Source organism: Pelodiscus sinensis, chromosome 15 (genome assembly GCF_049634645.1).
Source record: "Pelodiscus sinensis isolate JC-2024 chromosome 15, ASM4963464v1, whole genome shotgun sequence".
Lineage (NCBI taxonomy): Eukaryota > Metazoa > Chordata > Testudines > Trionychidae > Pelodiscus > Pelodiscus sinensis.
Window position 1 is genome coordinate 11,225,582 of NC_134725.1, and position 20,134 is coordinate 11,245,715.

General features: G+C 47.1%; 1 protein-coding gene across 1 annotated transcript in view; it reads left to right on the top strand.

Moving 5' to 3' along the window:
• KSR2 (kinase suppressor of ras 2) overlaps positions 1-20,134 on the top strand; it is a 327,890-nt gene that overhangs the window by 203,557 nt on the left and 104,199 nt on the right. The window contains exons 8-11 of the mRNA XM_014576141.2: positions 5,974-6,041; positions 6,215-6,313; positions 8,762-8,880; positions 17,130-17,298. Coding sequence (XP_014431627.2) covers positions 5,974-6,041; positions 6,215-6,313; positions 8,762-8,880; positions 17,130-17,298 — 455 coding nt within the window. The remainder of the gene's footprint in view (positions 1-5,973; positions 6,042-6,214; positions 6,314-8,761; positions 8,881-17,129; positions 17,299-20,134) is intronic.

Sequence of the window (20,134 nt, forward strand, 5' to 3'; positions counted from 1 at the left end):
GTACCCTGGTCGCCATTCTGTGAGTGGCAGTCAGAGCTTTCTTGTGAGAGAGCGTTCATGCAGTCTGGATGCTCTCTTGCACAAAAGTGCAACCCTTTTCCCATGCACTTTTGCAGTGAGGACACGCTGTAGCACAAGAAATTTTTGTGGAAGATCTCTTCCGATAAAAGCTTCTTGCGCAAGAAGCCTGCAGTGTAGACGTAGCCAGTGTGTTTGAGCTTCCCTGGAAAGTCACTTGGCATGCTCAGAGTCCTGTTATGTCTCTACCTTTCCTCAGCAATAGGAGAATGCAGCAGAGTGGCTGAAGTGTAGGAACTGGAACATGCAGAGGGACCCATGTGGCACACTGGAGCTGCTAATCATTGTACTGTAGCAGCCTGGTCCTGAGTTGCATTGCTGTGACCACAATCTCTCACCAGTCTGCATCCCCTCCTGGAGCCTACCTCGCTCCTGCTGTACCCTGCCTCTCTCACACAGTTGCTTTTCTTTGTAGTGCAGAAGGTCAGGATTTCCCTCCTGGCAGGGATTTCCCCAGCTGGTGGCTGCAACACCTGGCTAACACAGAGCCCACCCAGCTGGTGCTTCTGGTGTAGCAGACTGACATGCTGGGCAGGCAGGGCAGGATTTGGTAGGCCTTGCTGATGTTTAAACACCATCGTGCACTGCATTTTATAGTCACGTCTCTATTTTATGATGAAGAATATCCTGGCCCTCCAGTGGCTAATCAAATCCAAAGGTCTCCCTTTGGCCATCATTCAGGGTGACAGCAAAGGTGCCAAGTGCTCAGTATTTCAGCCAAACCCACAGCAAAAGCCTAAATTGTGGCTCACTTCAGCCAAGCTCCAGAGACAGCGAATATATCTCCCTAGAGCTCTCCTCTGCTACAAGCCACTTCCCAGGGAGCCAGATCCTGCATCTTCATAGCACATCCTCTTTCTGGTGTGCCGGGAATGGAGCACACTCATGTAACTTCTCCCAGACAAAGAGTGACCTAGCTCTGCTGCTTCACAAATCTTACCTTCTGCGCTGGCAGCAGAGGGGCCTTCCTTTAACCAGAGAGGGTAGGGGAATCCCCTCCCCCCTTTTGTTTTTATGGGGTGCACAAAATGTGGTTCACAAAATTCTGATGACATAGATCAATTTGGGAGAGGGAGTGGGGAACAGCTGATTGGGAAAGAACTCAATCCTGTTAGCAGTGGAATGGTGGCTTCGAAGGCTAGGAGTTTGGGGTGTTTGAGCTGGCTGACGAGACTTGGATTCTTTGATTCTTCTGGAAGAGATCCTAGTGGTGTGTTGTGCCCATAAACTCAGAGGGATGGTAGGAGAAGTTTTAGGGTGATTCTGTACTTCCAGGAGACTCAGTCTATGGTATATCGTGGATGAATTTGGTCCTCTGAGTGTTACCTAGCAATAAATCATCTCCTGGCAGTAATTGAATTTGCTGTACACCTCTGTGATTGAATCTGAAAGGACATTGCTAATGGATAAGCGGGGGAGGTTATGATCAGGAATAGCATGTGTAAGTATGCAAACCAAGAGCGATATAGTCCAGTCTCATGCTTTGGGTTATAAAGCACACTTCTTGAAAGAACAAGAAGAATCCCTCTTCCCCACCACCCCCACTTCCCTGACATGTATTCTGCACAGCTAGGGAGACGTGTGGTTTTCCTCTGAATTTCAGGAGCATGTCTCTTCTGGAGGAGGGATATTCAGACTCATGGTTCAGACCATTATGGCTGACCAGTGGTCTGTGTCCAGTTGATCTGTCTGTAGTGTCTTTTCACCCCAGTACAGAAAACCACGACAACTCTTAGGTGATGCCAGCAGACCCCTTTGGCTGCACATTAAGCCATGGGAAGTTGTATCTTCCAGTTCACTGGTAGGTACATGATACTGCGATACCTACAGGATCAGGCCTTTTACACACAGTTGGCTGTTCTGCACTATCCCACAGCCTCTTCCACAACCCTCAAGTTTCCTTCTGCAGAGCAACCCTGATGGATTTCTGAGCCTTCCCGCTCCCATACCAGGGGCGTTCCACTTGCCACCCTGTAAAGCTTTCTCACACTGCGCCACAGCAGCTGAGCAAGCCAGGCGGCGAGACAGCTGTGCCAGCAGATGAGAATAACGAAGATGAATTGTGTGTTACTCAGAGTCCGGCATAGCTCAGAGATTCGGAAGCATCTCGATTTATGGCATCGTCGCCTTAAGCTACGTTTTCTATTTTATGGCATCAGCAAAAATCTACAAGCTTATGTTTTATCCGGGAAGCTCATTGTGCTGTAGAGGCTCCAAGAAAACAAAAATTGCGAGTTGGATGTGATTTAATGGAAAAAGGCTGTTTTTCGGATGCCACAAAAGTTTAAAAGAATAGCGGGGCTGGTTTCTGATTTGTTCCACTGTTTTGAATCTGGAATAACCCTGCGGAAGTTACTCTGGATTGTGGAGAACATGCCACGTCACTGCTTTGTAACCGAGTCAATGCTAACTTGGTAATGGTGGCCACTTTCACGTGAAATATCAAATGAATAAAATGAGGTTCAACCTGGTGCAGTAGCATGATATTATTGCATGGTTAAAGCTAGATCCCAGTGTTCTAATAGCGCCATTGCCAAGTACTTTTTGTAACCTTTCTTTTTGGTACCCCTTTGTAATTAAATGTAATTCTCTGTTAGCATTGTCCTGTCCAGTTTGACAAACCTCTCACCCCTCCCCTTTTGGGTGCAATTGAAGGCTGCAGGATTGGAACTCATTTGTTTTAAAGAGCACGGGGCGTCCTGAGGGGCACTGGCCGAGTGAGAGTAAACAAGATGATGGGAGAACAGACTGAAAAGCACTAAGCAGGAGACTTCCAGAGACCTACCTGTGCTGTGTCTATTTCTGTGTCAGCCTGGTACGAGCTAGGGATGTGAACGACTATCTGATAAGCAAATGCTTATCAGATAGTTGACAGGCTAGTCAACTAGTTGCTTCCCCCATGCTGCTGCCTCTATCACAAGGGGCGGGGGAGAGAAAGGGATACTTCAAAGCATCGGTGCTGCATGGGGCCTGGGGCCAGACCCTGGGCTCCATGCAGCACTGCCACTTTGAAACACCACATGCAGCCCAGGACCAGCTGGGGTGTCCCCTCGCTGCACGTGGAGTTTCAAAGCAACAGTGCTGCGTGGAGCTGGGGATCAGCTGATCCTGGGCTCCATGGGGCACTGCTGCTTTGAAATGCTGGGAGGAGCCTGACACTGGGCTCCCCATAGCATTTCAAAGCAGCAGTGCTGCATGGAGCCCTGGATCAGTGGGGGAGTCCCCAGCTGACCCCAGGCTCCACGCAGCGCTATTGCTTTGAAACACCATGGGGAGCACGGGGCCAGCTGTAGGACTGTTGCTACACTTCAGAGGCGGAGGCGCCCTAGTAACTAATCGAATAGTCAATGCAATTGCATTGACTATTCGATTAGTCAATTAATCGAAATTTAACATCCCTAGTATGAGCACTTAGAAGAAATCCCATTAACTGGGGATTTAACAAACAGCTAGGGCAAATACTAGCAAACAGCTCCTGGCCCTGCCTTTCTGCCTGCCCCAGCCTGGAAAGCAGGAGCATACCAAACAACCCTCCTCCCCCCACACTGCCTCCAATATCAATGTCATCCTTGACTCCGCCTCTTTGTGTAATCAAACCGAACACGGGAAGCTCCTGAATTTTCATTACTCGGCTCATTGGTTTGTGGCTGCTTTTGGTTTTTTTTTTAATCCCTTGACCCTGTTTCTTTCATTATATTGTTTTCTGTTTTCTTTCCATGCTTGAGCTTTGGGCCCTCATACAGCCTTCCTCTGCTCCAGTGCATTGGGGCAGAACCGGAGGCTATGACTCCCATACTCGTAATTAGCACCAAGTGCAAAGGTTTTAGGGGCCTAAGAGTCTGCTTGTGTCTATATGTATGAACTGGGGGTGAAGCCCTCTATAGACTCATAGTCCCAACGGTGTTAGATAAAAGGCTGCAACAGAATATTAAATGAAACAATCATAGCTTTAAATGGTCTAATTATTTTTGCTAAATGTCCTGGTAATAAAACCATAAGGAACACTGCAGCGGCTGAGATAAATTGCAGAACAGCCCCCTGGTCTCCCTCCCTCTATCTAAATATTTTCTCTCTGCTGCCATATGATTTAATTAAGTGTAAACCAGCATTAGCTCTGGATAATATTCAGTAGGAAATAGCAGAGAGGTCTTTGCACAGAGTGTGGCTTTTCACTCCCTTTGTCTCAGGCTGGGTGGTCAGAAATTATAATATCCGCGTCTCTGAGTTATAATGCAATTGCTGGGTTTTCCTAATAGATGCCTGGACATCTCTGTCAATTCAGCATGGAGCTGCACTCAGCTGTGTGCTGCCTGCTGGATCACAGCAGCAGAGAACAGGAAGCCCCACTGGAATGCTGGGTGGTTTGCTTGCCAAGCTAGATTCAGTCCCCGCTTTTAATGCTCTCACAATGGAAGCGGGGTTGGGCCAGATAAGTTCTTGGAGGAAAAAAGTCCAGATGGCTCAGATAACTCTGTGGGTGCCTGGCTAGGTATCACTGCTAGGTATCACTGCTATCAGCTGGAAATGAACCAGCCCCCCAGCATGGCACTTGGAGAGAACTGCCGGGAAGCAATTACCATTGTGGGTGAGAAGTAAATCACAGCTCTAACTTACGGCCGAGACCCCAGGGAAAAGCAGGGAGGCAGCCAGACATGACTTTCCTCCCACCTAAACTCCTTGGTTACTTTAACCAGCTCAGGTTTTTCCCCATGTACACACTGTGGGTAGTCACGTGCCTTTAGAAAACTCCTTCCCCCCCTCGCAAGGATTCACCGAACATTTCACTGGGGATGGTCCCAGTCTAAAACGTATTCTGGGTGCCGGTTGCTAATGAACAGGAGCTGGGAATGTGAGCAGCAGCACATTAGCCATCATGTTACAGGAGATCTCTGCGAAAGGGAGAATGAATGTGGCAGAGCATGTGGACCGCTAGCCAAGGGGGATGCCCTTCAGCTGGTTATGGAGACTGCATTTGTGGATAGCTTAAAGAATGTGTTTTACATTTTTCAGCTCTTTCACCCTGCACCCGAAGTTGGTTGGGAGGGGGAGGGACAATTAGATCGTATCTATATGTCGGAGTGGAGTGTTGGGTCAGTGACCCAGTTGCTTGGGCCCTTAGATGCTATTCTTTGGCAGTTAAAGAGGCAGCTGCATTTCTGTGATGGACAAAATTATCCCATTGCAAATGTCTCCAATTCTTCCAAATCTGTGGCTGTCTCCATGTTGTTTTCCTCCAGGATGTGCCAGTCATCAGAGCTGTACTGTATCCTTTACACACCCTCCTCTCCCAAGACATTCAACATCACTAGACATGATTTGCCTGCATGGGACTGATGTATTTTTTCATCTCCTGCATGGGTTGTGTGGGGGATTCCTGACTCCCAACAGTGCTGCAGTCATTGGGAGTGGCTCTGTCTCTGGAGCCTAGCAAGTGGACTCGGACTGGGAGATTTGCTAAACTAGTAAATCTACTAGGTGCCCTTCCAAGCCAGTGCACCTTTGTTTCTGGGAGATCAGCCTCCCAGTGCTGTTATCTTCTGGAAACCCTTTCTACCATGTGGGACCTGCAGCCCTATTTCACCCAGGGGAATTAGTACAGCGAATTTAGCCCCAACCCATAGGGGTTGCATCTCTTGAAATGACAGCTGCAGGATCTGGTGGAGCCAGCAGAATGCTACCGAGACCTTCTGCTTGCCCCACGCTGTTGAGCAGACAAGGTTGCAGGAAAGAACAGTAACTCGGAAGTTAGCTTGAGTCGCCGTCCTGTGTGCAAACTCATTTCCTTCTGTGTTAGTGTTCCCTTGTGTTCAGCTGACCCACATATGACAGTATGTCTTCACCTCCACCCAAGCGGAGGATTGGCCTTCACATTTGTTTTATTGCTTCTTCTCTCAGGTTAAAGTGCCACAACAAATGCACCAAAGAGGCCCCACCTTGTCACATACTGATCATCCACCGTGGAGGTAAGAACTGCTTTACTAGCTGTGGCTTCCTTGATTTTTTTGCCAGGTAAAAATTTTCAAAAGCACCTAAGTGACTTAGGAGCCTGAGTCCCCATTGACCACCAATGGGAGTTAGGCTCCCAAATCACATAGGCACGTTCGAAAAGGTTACCGACCATCTTTTCCGCTTATAGGGAGACGAGCTGTCCGATGCGAGGCAGATTTGCATTCCAAACCACTTCCACCCACCCTCCCCCTGCCACCTTTCCTTTTCAGATTCCCCACAACGCGGGGTAAGTGCAACAGGTTTGAGCCTTTTGCTAACGTTGAAAGCTGGCCTGGGTGGAAGTTTGGGACCCTAGATCTGCGGTGGCTCTGTTGATGCATGCGGGTCTCATTTCATGACATGAAACAGCAGCATTAATGTTAGGCAGTGGCACATTCAGATGCTAATTGTGCTATTGAAATTGTCTGCTTTCGTTTCCTCCAGGAGCGCAGTTCATAAATATGAAAAGGAACGGGGCACATTTACAAGTCCAGAAGGGAGGCACTGCACCAAGAAGAGTTTTTCCTTTTCATTTGAATTCTGGCTACTTGTTCCCAGTGCAAAAGAGGGTGGTGGTGATTTAAGATTACCTACGGGGAATGCTGTTAATTAAATTAAAATAAATTGAAATTAAGATTCCTAAATTTCGCATATAATTTTAGACCTAATAAGGCCGTTAGTGTATGTTAAATATCATCTTGATTATTAAAAACGAATTCATTGAAGATAAACCCTTCTGGCTAATTTAAAAAAAAATAAGTTACTTATTGCACCTAATGAGGCCAGCCGTGCTCTGGAATCTAAAATTCAGAGTGGGGAACAGTCTAATTCAGGGGTGGTTCACCTCTTTACACATGTGGATTGCCCTGTAGGATCCCTGGTGGCAGGAAACAGACAGGTCTCCTCTTAGTATCAACGGCAGTGGAAAGTTCTGTGCTGTGGCTGGTTCTCTCTAGTTTCCAAACTGACTAATGGCCCATGCTGCCTAGTGTCTCCCAAAGGCCTGGCCTGGAGAAAGCAGTCTTGGAAGTGGCTGATGATTATCTGCCCCGTCTTAGGACTGCTTTGTAAACTTAGCCAACCTTCCAGTTGCTGGCTTTACCCACTGTTTGTCATGCTAGTCTTTTGGCAGCTTATTTCCTGGGTGGTGCTTCTTGCTCTGTCCCTGTGAACTGTGGGTGGTAACAAAAAACAGGGGAAAGCAGGTGGTTGCGGGCTGCAGGCCTGGGAACTCCAGCCTCACTGTCAAGTGCTGTCCTGGGACACATTAGACCCGGTTGGGGTCCATGTGTAATAGTAGCTCCATTTCACATGTGAGAAGCTCTTCCAGGCAGAAGAGCTCTGGATTGCTGCTCAATAATTTATCAAATTCACCCTTGGGAAAACAACACCCAAGAGTCAAGTGGCGGAAGGAAAGGACTGTCCTAGTGTTCTCTCCCTTGTGGGAAAGAAGAAAAATTTCCAGATGTGGAAGCTATGGGGATTATAGAAAAAATAGTCTGGAATGAGGAAAGCATACAGGTGTTGGGTAAGGTTGGCCAAAAGGTGTCAGAGACTATCCTGAAATGGGAGTGACATCTCCACTTTAAGGCTCATCCAAGTGAAGGCCCAGAGGCTTGCTCAGCTACGTCATGGTGATGGGATCCTGGAAACAGGGGCGGGTGGCAGAACAGAAGTTTGCATCCGGATGAAGTTCAAGACAGAAGCTGTGAATATAGAGCCTGTAACATTTGCCTGCTGTGGCTATTTCTAGGGCATATGCTAACTGAACAGTGGAGGAGGAGGAAGTGATTCTGCCAGGATTCTTCCCCCATGGCCTAGCACTCACAGCAAGAAAGCAAACAAATTTCACAAATCAGAGAACAAACCCTGAAACCCTGACCTGGGTGTGGAGCTCAACCTTTCACAGGCTAGGGGGCATCCGTAGAGCCCATGAGAAGGGTGAGCAGAAGTTGGGTTTAACTTCTCCTTCCCTGCCGCTCAGAGAGCACCTCTTCTGAGGGCAGCAACAAGACCTAATTGTCTACTTCAGATCAGAAGGCATTGGATTGAAACGTGTAGAAAACTGATGTAAGGCAAAGAATTGCACCATAGATGGAAATTGGTTCTAGTTCTCAAGGTGCAGAATTGCTGGGTGGGGGAGAGTGTAGTTCAGAAATATTTACTCCTCTCTCCGTCAGGAGATGTTTCACCGAGGCCACCTTCTGTGCTGATGACATTAGCCAACAGATCAAAATAAACCAACTTGTTCCTCTTTGAGATGGGAGCTGCGTGCCTTGCTGCATGACAGTCACCCCTGGGCACTACTGAAGTCCCACTGGAGCCTTTACATGTCGAGTCGGATTTGATCCTGAGTGTGTTCTGATTGGCTGAGGAAGGTTCCAATTGCGGAATGGGGTGGGGAGGAGAGTAGATACACTCTGGCTTCAGCTGGCACTCTGTGTTCCAAATGGCTCAGGCCTTTATGGCCCCAAAGTGGGGAAACTAGCAGTTTCAGGAAGCAGGTGCAACTGTACAGTAAAGAAGTTATTTTGGGTTTAGCTTTAATATTTTTATAATTTCATGAAGCTGATCTGGATTGTCTTCAAGTTCAGGGCTCCCAGGCCTGAAGAGCTGTTTTAAAACTTTGATGTCTACGTTTCTCCCTTTTTCTCTCTCTTTTTATTTCTTTCTCCTGTCTCCCTTCTTGATCCAGCAAGATTAGTCCGGACAGAATCGGTGCCGTGTGACATCAACAATCCTTTACGAAAGCCCCCCAGGTATTCTGACCTGCACGTCAGCCAGACCCTTCCCAAAACCAACAAAATCAGCAAGGTAAGGCACCTTCTTTCTCCCATTGGGCTGTGCAGTCCCTCAGAGCCTTTCTCCATCTTGGTACATTGTGCTTTATACATAGGAACAAATGCAACTGTGATTCTCGGGTAATGAGCAAGATGCCAATGGCTTCAAGACACATGGCAATATGGGTGGGATTCCTTATTCCTTTCCTATCCTCTCTTAAAGGACCAGCAAGTGGTCATGGTGCTGCAGTAACATTCTGCTTATTATGTCGGAGTCCCATTTACCATAATCCACTGTGATGCTATAGATGCTATATAGGAAGCAGGTTCAGACAAGCTGTTGAGAGACCATCCTCTTGTTTCTGGGCCCATGACTTCAATTCTAAAGCATCAGGGATGAGAAATGCTGAATGATGGCTAAGAAATACTGTCTCTACCAAGCAAGCTGCTTATCAGCATTTTCCAGAGTTTACAGCTTAAGTGCAGTTGTAAACTGGGCATTAAAAGTTGCTAGGTGTGCAATTCTAGTGGGTTGGAGCAAGTGAAATTACACAAGAACTGTTCAGCTCTTCACTGTAGGTCAGTACACAGTAGGTCCATAGACAGACACTGCTTGAACATAGAGCAGAATTTGGGCCAGGCAGTTCACTCCAAAGTACAGCCAAACATGATCCCTCCTTGAAATCAAACAGATGCCAAGGGTGCAAAGTGAGAGCAGAATTTGTCCCCAAATCTTTGGAATCTTACTCCTTATTGCTGTTACTTAATTGACCGCTCTCTTGACTGGACCCACCTGTAACGCACTGGGCCTTTTTAGGAACGAAAGATGGCCTTGTTTGTGGTGGAAGACTCTGGGAGTCATGTGACCTGTGTTTCTATTCCTTGTTCTATCGCTAATCTGCAGTGTGACCTCTTTCTGCCTTGGTTTCTCCAGCCATTACATCAGAACGCTACTGATTTCCTGCCTCCCAGGAGGATTGTGGGGCTTAATCTATTTTGATGGAAAACTCCATGGAATTCAACATGCTGCTATTGTTTGTTTGGCTCCTTTTTAGTTTAGTGGCAAGAAGTTCTTGACCTATTTTATACAGCAAAAGTGAACTAATAGTGCCATGTAACTCCCTCTGCACTTCTCTCTAATGGGCCACAGGTCTGTCCTTCCATTAAAGTCTACAACAGTGGCCACTGTATGCCTGGAAGCACCACTTTGTTCACAGGGGCTGATCCTGTTGGATAATGTTTGGGTGCTTTGCTGGCTGGGGGCCTGTTTACACATTAAGGAGGAGGGGATTGAGGAGGAGCTGTTCCTGAATACTTGCATAGCTGAACACCTTTATTCTGGAATAAGCGTCCACACAGGAAGTTGTTCTGGAACTCAGAGGCAAGTGGTTTATTGCCTTACCTGGACATGAAGGAGGTGGGAGAAGCTATCTAGAAAAATGAAGAATCTAGAGTGTGGACAATGCCATTCCCATTGGAAAAGTCAAACCTGAGATTTCCTGTTGCCATCAGAAATACCCACAAAAAGCTCTGAGTATTACAGAGCACCCAATAGTCTCCTTGGTGCACCAATTGCAGGTGTGATGCTCTGTGGAAGGAATGCATGCACAATTGCTCCAGCACCAGGCGGGTGGCTGGAAGGGCAAAGGTGTGAGACCAGTTTTAGAAGAGCAGTGACCGTTCTGCTGATTCACCCTAGCAGTCAGCCCAGATCTGCAGCTCTGTGTCCTGAGTATAAAGGACTTTGAGCATTTCCACAATAAGAAAGAGCCAGAGGGAAGGACAGGATGTCATTAGGAGGAATAAAACTTATGTTCTTAACTGGAATTTAGTAGCAATTGCATGGTTTTTTTGCCTGGTAACTCAAGTGAAAACTGCAGACTCCCTTATCTTCCCTAGGATTTTACCTGGCATTAGGTAACCCACAATAAGAGCACACCTTTTTCTCTTAGCAGAGAAAAGGCCAAAGGTGCGTGTGAGAACTCCAGCCAGGCATGATACCACAGGACCTAAACCTGCCTTCCTCAGCCCTGCTGGGTTGCACTTACCTACCAGAGAATATGTTGTAGGCACTCGCTTCTACATACTCTTCTCTCCTTTCAGTGTTCCCACTTCTCTCCTCTGCTCCCTTCGGTTCCTTCATTTTCTGGCCTCTTCTCCATTGCTTTAAGAGTCAGCCTAACTTCTTAAGGACAGGCTTTTACAGGCTGTGCTGATGCTGCACATGTGACAATCAGGAACCCTTCTGCAAATGTGAGTGACGGGGATAGATTTGGAGCCCAGGAGTCCTGAACCCCTGAAATCTTGCTCCTTTAGGAGATGAAATGGTCAACACATTGGGAAAGGATGAGCCAGTCTGAACTGTGGATTTTGTGCCCTTAGTATAGTTCCATTCCCACCCCTCTGCATTGAGTGCTTAGGGTGTCACTTCCCAGTGACGGGGAAGAGAAGAATGTAGCTCTTTCCAGACTGGTCTGTTGGAGTTCAGCTTTGGTGAAGTGTCTTCTATCTACTCGTGTTCAGGAACCCCTCTCTGAAGCAAGTCTCTTAACAGCCATAAGAAACTAGGATACAGAAATTCAGTCATTTGCCCAAGGCTATGGTAGGAGTTGGATTAGGGGCCACAGCTCAGACTGCCTTACCCTTGGCATGCTGCAGTAACTAGTAGGATACACTGCCTCCCTGGCTATATAATCTGATTGTTCAAAGCTATATGTTGCAGCTTTAAAGGAGAGGCTCGAAATCCTGCCTCTTTGATCTGAAGAAGTATCAGAGGAGTAGCCGTGTTAGTCTAAATCTGCAAAAACAATGAGCAGTCCCGTGGCACCTTATAGACTAAGAGATTTATTGCAACATAAACGTTTAGAAGTGGGTCTTTGCCCACGAACACTTATGTTCCAATAAATCTCTTAGTCTATAAGGTGCCACGACACTTCTCATTGATCTAAAGAAGAAACTTTTTGAAGTTGGGGTCAGATCCTGCTCCCCTCTAAGCCCTGGTCTACACGAAGGAGTTATTTCCAAATACCTTCCCACCCCTTATTTTGAAATAATAAGTGGAATGGTCATACTACCAACCGTGTTATTTCAAAATAAGGGAGGTTATTTTGCAATCTGTACTCCTGCTTTCCTCGGGGAATAACACTTATTTCAAAATAGTTATTTTGAAATAGTGGTAGTGTGGATGCTCCACTGCTGCTATTTCAAAATAACGACTCCCCAGAGTCATTCAAAGTCATTACTCCGCAGTGCTTCCTGGGGCTCTAAGTCAAGGTAGCACATCCACAATAATGGAGCCATTCTCAGACTAATTTTGAGGCTTCTCATGTTTCACACTATTTCAATTTTTTTTATTTCGGGAATTATTATTTCAAATTCGTTATTTTGGCTATGTCTAGAGAGCGGGGCTATTTTGGGATACTGGAAGTAACCCGAAATAGCAATTTAAATGCACCCGTTATTTTGAAATATATTTTGAAATAATAAGTATGCTATTCCAGCATCCCTGTAACCTCATTCCAGGAGGTTTAAGGGACTTGTCAGAACAGCGCTTTATTTCAAAATTTGGCTCTGTGTAGTGCAAATAGCATAACTCAAATTGCATAGCTTATTTCAAGGTAAGGGTGCTGTGTAGGCACACTCTTTTGACATGCCCAAAGTCAGCAGCAAAACTGTCCCATTTAGTCCTCACATTCTGAAACTCTCTGAACTGGTTTCTTTGTGGCTCTGCACTCTTCCAGTCTGGAATGCTTTGGTAGCATTGCCTGCAGATGCCAATGAGGATCATTCCTCTGTCTGCTTGGAAACATGGTTATTGTGAGGGGAGGAGGAGAAGGTCTGGCAGGCTTTCCTCTTTGCGGTAGCACCTTCCAGTTTGCTCAATGGTCTGTTCAGCCATCTGCTGGGGCAAAACTTCACAGATGGCTTTTTGGGTTTCCAGGCACGTCTGCTTCTCCAAAACACCAAGGAGCTGATCTATATTTCAGTGAATTTGGTAGAAACTGAATAGAAACTCATTTAAGGGGATGCAAACCTATGAATCATAGAGAACTGCATTAATTGAAGGATCAGGCCCAGACCCTAGTGAGCAGGGATGCTAAGACCACTTCTTTAATGAGGTCAGTATTTACACTGCAGAGCAGGCATTGCAAATACAAAATGTGTTGGGCTCTTTCTTTTAAAGAAAGAAGCTTCCCCCAACTGTTGCTTTTATTGTTTTCTTATTTCCTAAGAAAGATACAGACTTTTCTGACAACCTCTGGTCTAAAAATTGCTCTGTTACCCTGGTGTAAATCTGCAGTAATTTGATTGGTCTAGACGGTGCTTGGTCCTGCCATGGGGACAGGGGACTGGACTCGATGACCTCTCAAGGTCCCTTCCAGTTCTAGTGTTCTAAGATTCTATGATTTCAAGAGTTACTTCAAATTTACACCGGTGTCACTGAAAGCAATATTTGCCTCACCATTCTCTACCCTCCCTGTCAGAGCTGCAGTATATTAACACCAGTAAGCTGGAAGTGACATTAACTGGAAGAAAGAGCATCTAACACTCCACCTGTTTGATTTTTTAGTTTGTTTTCCATTAGGGTAAAGGCAGCGTTTGTCAAAGTTATTTTCTTTAACAGACTAAAAATAAAATGGAGTCAGTGCTTTTGAAATAGCTCATGTCCCACCAGTTCTGCTCCATTTCAGCTTCTTTCTCTCCAGAGGCAACAAATCTAACCTGAATTTCTGTGCTCTCCCAGCTCTCCAAAACTTTAGTAAAACATATTAAAAAAAATAAAACCTACAGAAGCACAACAACTTGATCATATTCCTACGGGGTCCGGGGAAATTCACTAGCCAGACCTGTCCATGCACCGGGCTTGGTCTTTCTCCTGCTTTGTGTTAGCAACAGTAATGGTGCTCAGATTGATTCTGAATTAAATTTGACAGAGGCTGTTGGGTGCAGTTCGGTCTAATGGGGAATTTAGAAGCCCCAACAAGTCACAAAGCTGTTCAGTCATACTGACTGGCAAATTTCAAAATCTTGCTGGCTGGCTGTGCCCATGCCTGGTAATTTAATGGCCTGGTTTTCAGGGATGCTGAGTACCATTCCAAATCAGCCTGGACTCTTCAGTTTGTCTAGACCCCTCCTGCCTTTCTTGCATCATTGTCCAGTGACTGCTGGACACTGGATGACTCTCTCTGGGATGCAGACTCTAAGCCTAAGGTTCTTGGAAAATTCCAAATGGTAAAATCACCTAATGTTCTTTGTAGGTGGTGTGGTGCAAATGATTTCGGTGGGTCCTCAAGAGACCCATAGTGGGATCTTACAAGGGGCAGGGAAGGGGGGGGGGGGAGGGAGGAAGCTATGAGTTTGGAAGAGTAAACTGTGTCATTTTGTGCCCATCATGTTTTATCTTAAGAGAGGTCATCATGGGAAGCAGGCTTGATGAGAGGGTAGAGCACTGAACTGGAATGCAGGTGGCTGAGATGCTATTCCTAGCTCTGCAGCTAGCTTGCTAGGTGACCTGGTGCAGGTTACTTCATCTCTTTTATGCCTCAGTTTCCCCATCTATAAAATGAGTGTAATGACACCCATCACATAAAGCACTTTCAGAGCGATGGATGAATTGTGTTATAAGTGAATTTTACATTGCCTCTGCCACTCATGAAATCACAACAACTATAGCCAGCTTATGAAAGTAGATAAATATTTCCCATTGCGCCATCTAATAGCCTTCTAGTGTGACCTCTATTTCTAAAGGAGTCCTTCAGTCTCCTATTATCTTTCCATGCTACTTCAGTTTAGCCCCTTGCCTCAGGTCATGCTTGTTCTCAGTATGGGTGGGATTGTACACACCTTGGTGGAAGGGACCCTCTTTTATATCTTTCAGCAGGGGGGTGCAGGGCCCTTTTGGCTCCTGCCCCTGCACATAGATACCGGGGTGCTCAATAACTACTGGTCCTGTTTATTTACAGGCTGTGCTCCCATTACCCATACATCGCTTGGGTTCTACTGTCTGCATCCCAGAGGGAAGCACTATCTTTCTACTGCCATTCTCTTGGTGTGTCCCCCGCCCTCAGCTGCCTTCCTTCCTTCCTTCCTCCCAGAGGTTTATACAGCCCCAGGCTAATTGGGCGGATAGCTGTCTCCCATTCTCTGTTAGGTGCAGGCTTACTTTAGCCAGTTCCCCTTCATGGGAGCTGGTTTTTACAGAGGTCTAAGTCAGCACCTCTTGCCAGCGCACTGTCACCTATCTCCCAAGCCTCTTCCCACCCATGGTGCTATATAAGTGAGAGCACAGATCTTCATTTCCATCTGCTCCCAGAGCTGACTTTGGGGGAAAACCCCGAACTACTTTACCAGCATCATCTTGCAGGCAGAGGTGCTATAAATAAAAATGCAGCATAGCGTTCCCTGAAATGTCACATTTGGTTAAGCTTGTTTGAGTCCTTCTCAGTAACCTGCTTGGGACGGTGACCAAGATTTTCAAAAGTGACCCATAGTTTTGGGTGTTTACTTGAGATACCTTAAAGGGGTCTGATGTTCAGAGAGAGGGTTTTCAGCATTTTCTGAAAATCAGGCTCTTTAAGATGCCGTGACCTAGACCACAAAAATCACAAACCGTCTTGGCCTCTACTTTTCCTTTTCACGGACCAAGAGGGATGTGGTCACAGCCAATGTGCAAAGAGTTTAATATTTCAAGGAAGGTTATACCATATTCCCATTTGCACAGATGTCAGTATCTTATCTTTTCCTTTATTAATCCATGTTGGTTTGGATCAGATATATGTGTGTGTATGTGTGTGTGGGGGGAAAGACATTAATTCTTATTTCAGATCCTGCTGAGTTCAGACTTGTCCTGCTGGTTATAAATTCCAATGCAATTTGGTTTTAAATCTTTTAAAATAAGATTTGTCCATTATCAGATGGAGAGTTGGAGATCACATTTGTGCAAACTTTCCAGCTTGTTTTCCAGGCAGATTCTCCCCCACCCAGCACATCAGCATGCTATTGATTGCAGTCAGCCATTCTTTCCTTACTGGTTGGCATGCACAAAGAGGAGCCAGATGTGTTCTGTGTAAGACAGGGCTCTGTGCTGAGAGAAGGGAGAATGACTGGCTCAGGCGTACGATCTCCTGGGGAGCCAAGCTAAGAGCATGTAGAGTGGCGCCTTTGTCTGGCTCACCCTGAAGTTGTGTCTGTTGACTCAGTTAAATGGCCCACGAGGAAGGACCAATTAAGGGTGAGATTAACTGACCAAAGCAGAGAGGGAGGAGAACAGTCTGGTGTTTTGTATTGGGAATGTTAACCAGTACTTGCAAACTCACATGCATAAACTTAAAAAACAACAAATAGCCTCACAGCACTTTACAGACGAACAAAACATGTAGATGGTGTTGTGAGCTTTCGTCGGCACAGCCCACTTCTTTTTCCAGTTATGGACTAACTCAGCTACCCCTCTGAAGCTTTTTTACATGCATAAAGTTAGGCACCTCCGTTGGCAACTAAGCGCCGACCCAACAGTTTCATTTCCAGGCATGCTGAATATCTGTAATAGCTGTGGAAAGTCAGTCAATGCTGCCAGGTACCCAGTACCCCCTGAACACCCTGTCAGGAATGTAGGTGCCTGACTTCCCATCATGGCCTTCCCAAGTGACTGGTGATTTTGGAAGTCTTCCTCTTACGATGGCTCTGATTCCCCTGGGTGGTGACTCAGTAATTTCACTAGCCGTTTTGGAAAATGTGGCCTCGTTCTTCAGGCACAGCTGTGTCAGAAGCCAGTGGAAGCTTCAGTTGCTCAACACTTCTGAGGATCAGGCCCCTCCGTTGGAAATGTTGGCCTGGGTGGACGTTACACAGGCCCTGCTTTATCTTGTCCAGGTCTCCCTGCTGCGTTGCAAAGAGGAGCTCCCAGGATGCACTATAAAGCAGGGGCTTGGGGACAGATGGGTGGCAACGTTTGCTGCAGTCCCTTCCTCCTTCTGCTCGCAAGGACCCTACCAAACAGTGACTTGGAAAGTTGGGGGCCCCCTTTGTCCTTCCTTCGTTTCAAGGATGCCAGCTCCGTTCTTCGGGAAGTTGGTGGTGGCTGCCCCCAGGGTGGGCGGGATGCCAATCCTCAGCCACCTGCTCAGTCACCACCAGCTTCCCCAGCACTTCCTTCCAAGGATGCCAGCTCGAGGCCACCTGCTCTGCCGGCGACTGAGCGCGATGAAGTCGGTCTGTCTGCACTGCTCTCATAGGCTTGTGTTGTTTTTCCTTCCTCCTCTCCCCCTGCCCTCCTTGTTCCTGCAGGACCATATTCCGGTGCCCTATCAGCCAGACTCCAGCAGCAATCCCTCCTCAACGACATCCTCCACACCCTCCTCGCCAGCCCCTCCGTTACCGCCCAGCGCAACTCCGCCATCTCCCCTCCACCCATCCCCGCAATGCACACGGCAGCAGAAGCAGTTCAATTTGCCAGGTACCTCGCTGCATGCAGGGTTGTGAAGGTCTTGGAGTAAATCGCGCTGTTACAATCAGTCATGTGGAACTCGCTTAAGTCCCCTGTCCATGAGGGAGTTCATTCCCAGGGCTGGGCAGGGATACGTTCTCAGGGCAGGGAGCCAAGCTTCCCTCCCTCTCCCCAGTTTGGAATGCTGTGGTTATTGAAAAACTTGTAAAGAGTTCAGAAAAAAAGTGTCGGGATCAATTCAAGGTGTGGAAAACCTGCCTGACAGAGAGATTGACAGAGCTCTATCTGTTTACTCTAGAAAAGGTTAAAGAGGTGACTTGATCTTAATCTACAAGGGGAAGAGATGTCTGATAGCAACGGGCACTGTAATCTAGCAAAAACCATAACAAGAGCCAATGGCTGGAAGTGGAAACTAGACAAATCTAGGCTAGAAATACAGAGGGCAGGAAGGATTTGCAGCAAGAGTAATTCAGCAACAACTGACCAAGGGACATGGTGGCTTCTCTGTGGCTTCCAATTTTTAAATCCAGTCTGGGTGTCTTCTAGGAAAGATCATAAAAGCAAAGAACACTAGAACTGGAAGGGACCTTGCAAGATCATCAAGTCCACTCCCCTGCCCGCACGGAAGGACCAAGCACTGATCATCCCTGACAGGCGTCTGTCTAACCTGCTCTTAAATAACTCCAGTGATGGAGATCCCACGACCTTTCTAGGCAACATGCCTCGCTCAGCCAGAAGCTGTGGGCTTTGTGGCAGGACTGACTGGGAAAGGAGGTCAGACTAGATCTTCATAGTCCTTGCTGGTCTGACTTATCTTGTCCCGGTGCAGTCCCCACTGCTGGGTTTCTTTGACATTGACTGGCCTCGCGGTCCATTGGGAGGCTTTTAGGCACTCAGATCTGGCGAATGGCTCCTGGGTGGAGGGTGATATCCACAGCTGCACTCCACAATTTGCAAGCATGGTCAGCAGGATCACTGGCTTTCTCAGCCAGCACCCCGTCCCCTCACCACACAGTGCCTCAGCCCTGTTCTAGAAGGACCAGGGGTTGAGTAGGCTTCCCCCATTTGAGATGACAATGTGACTACATACTTGATCTTTCATAACATGAAGACTCCTTCCCTTCCCTTGGCACGCTTTCAGCAGGGAAGCAGTGAACAGTGTTGGCATGTCCATTGCCATCATTAGCCTCCTGGGATAGTAGCATGCTAAAAAGCACAGGGGACGCTCTCTCTGTCCAAGCTATTACTTAGGCTGCATTGGGTCCATACCATTTATGTTCTGAAGCACGACGTCACAGCCACGAAGGCAAGATGTGCTATTAACTGAAAGCCTGGGCTTTGTTGGTTCCTTCTGTTAGGAGGAACAGACACTGAACACTGCCCCCCCAAAACTGGCCTTTTTCAACACCTCTAGGGCAGGAATTCACTCCAGGACCATTCATTCTCTGGGCAGGCAGTCCACTTTCCAGGACCCAGGAATGCTCATGCACTTTGGTGATGCTGCCAATTAATGCCCATTGGTAGCTCATGTGCACTAGAAACCCATTAAGCAGGGTCAACATCTGTTTTCTCACTCAAGACCTCAAAGCAGACACCCACTGTCACTTCTGTCACCTACAGTCAGCCAGGGCTGGTTTCAGCCCAGCAGCCCAGCAATGTGGCTTCTGTGCCACACTGCTGATTTTACCTTGTGGCATGGGTGCTTAGCCTGAGGGTCTAAGGGTCCTACCCACCACCGATGGTCGTACCTGCCTCATTCTCTTTATGGAAGCAAGATAACATGGATGTTGCAAGGGCCAATACTATAACAGGGTTAAAAAAGAGTAGATACATTTGTGGAGGAAAGGCCCATCAATGGGCAGAGATAATGTCCCTAGCCTCTATTTGCCAGAAGCTGGGAATGGGATTGGGGGAGGGCAGGATAGGGAACGGATCACTTGATGATTCCCTGTTCTGTTCATTCCCTCTGGCCACCTGGCATTGGCCACTGTCAGAAAACAGGAGGCTGACCTAGATGGACCATTGATCTGACCCTGTATGACTGTTCTTTCAAGTCCAAGTAGGGAAACAATTGGGTACCTCTGTCTTAAAGAAAATGAGTCTTACACATTTCTACTTGGCTAGGTTTGATCTGCCCCTCTCCTCCTTGAATAGCTGGAAAGGCTGAGAGATCAGGGAAGGGGGATTTGGCTGGGATTGAGGAGTGGTCACCAAAGAGATAACAAACATTGCCCGATGCGGGAGTGGGGAGAAGAGCTTACCACCAATCTCCCCTCTGGAAGCTTTCTGAGCTGCTTCCTTTTGCAAACAGTCTGTAGCCCAACAGGAAATTCTCATGGAATTGCAATAGTGGGAAGTCAGAATGGGCAATTAAGGGAAACAATGAAGCCATGGGAAATGCTGCAAGGAAGCACTTGAGGCATTGATGGCCTTGTTGAGAGTTGCTTGGGAAGGAACAGCGAGTAGTGCTTAGGGCAAAGTGCTGCGTTGGATGGCGTTTGCTTTTCATCTAGTAACTGCACAGCACATTCTGTGTAAGATATTTCCCTGCTCTAAAACAGATAAATCAAAGCTTCTGAATGACATAGAGGCCCATTAACTGCTCCTCTTTTGCCACAGGCTATTGGAAGAGGCTCCTGACTCTCCGATGTGAGAGATACAGCACGTCCCGCTTATTCCTGTTGCGCAAATGTGGAAACTCAGGCAGGGACAAGCACCCAGCCAGGGTCACATAACCTCTGGCAGAGCTGTGATTTCACTCCAGCTCAATCTGGACCACATAACCATCCTCCTGCAAGCAACTGACCAAAGGCATTGGCCAGGGCCAGGTATATAAGACACATGA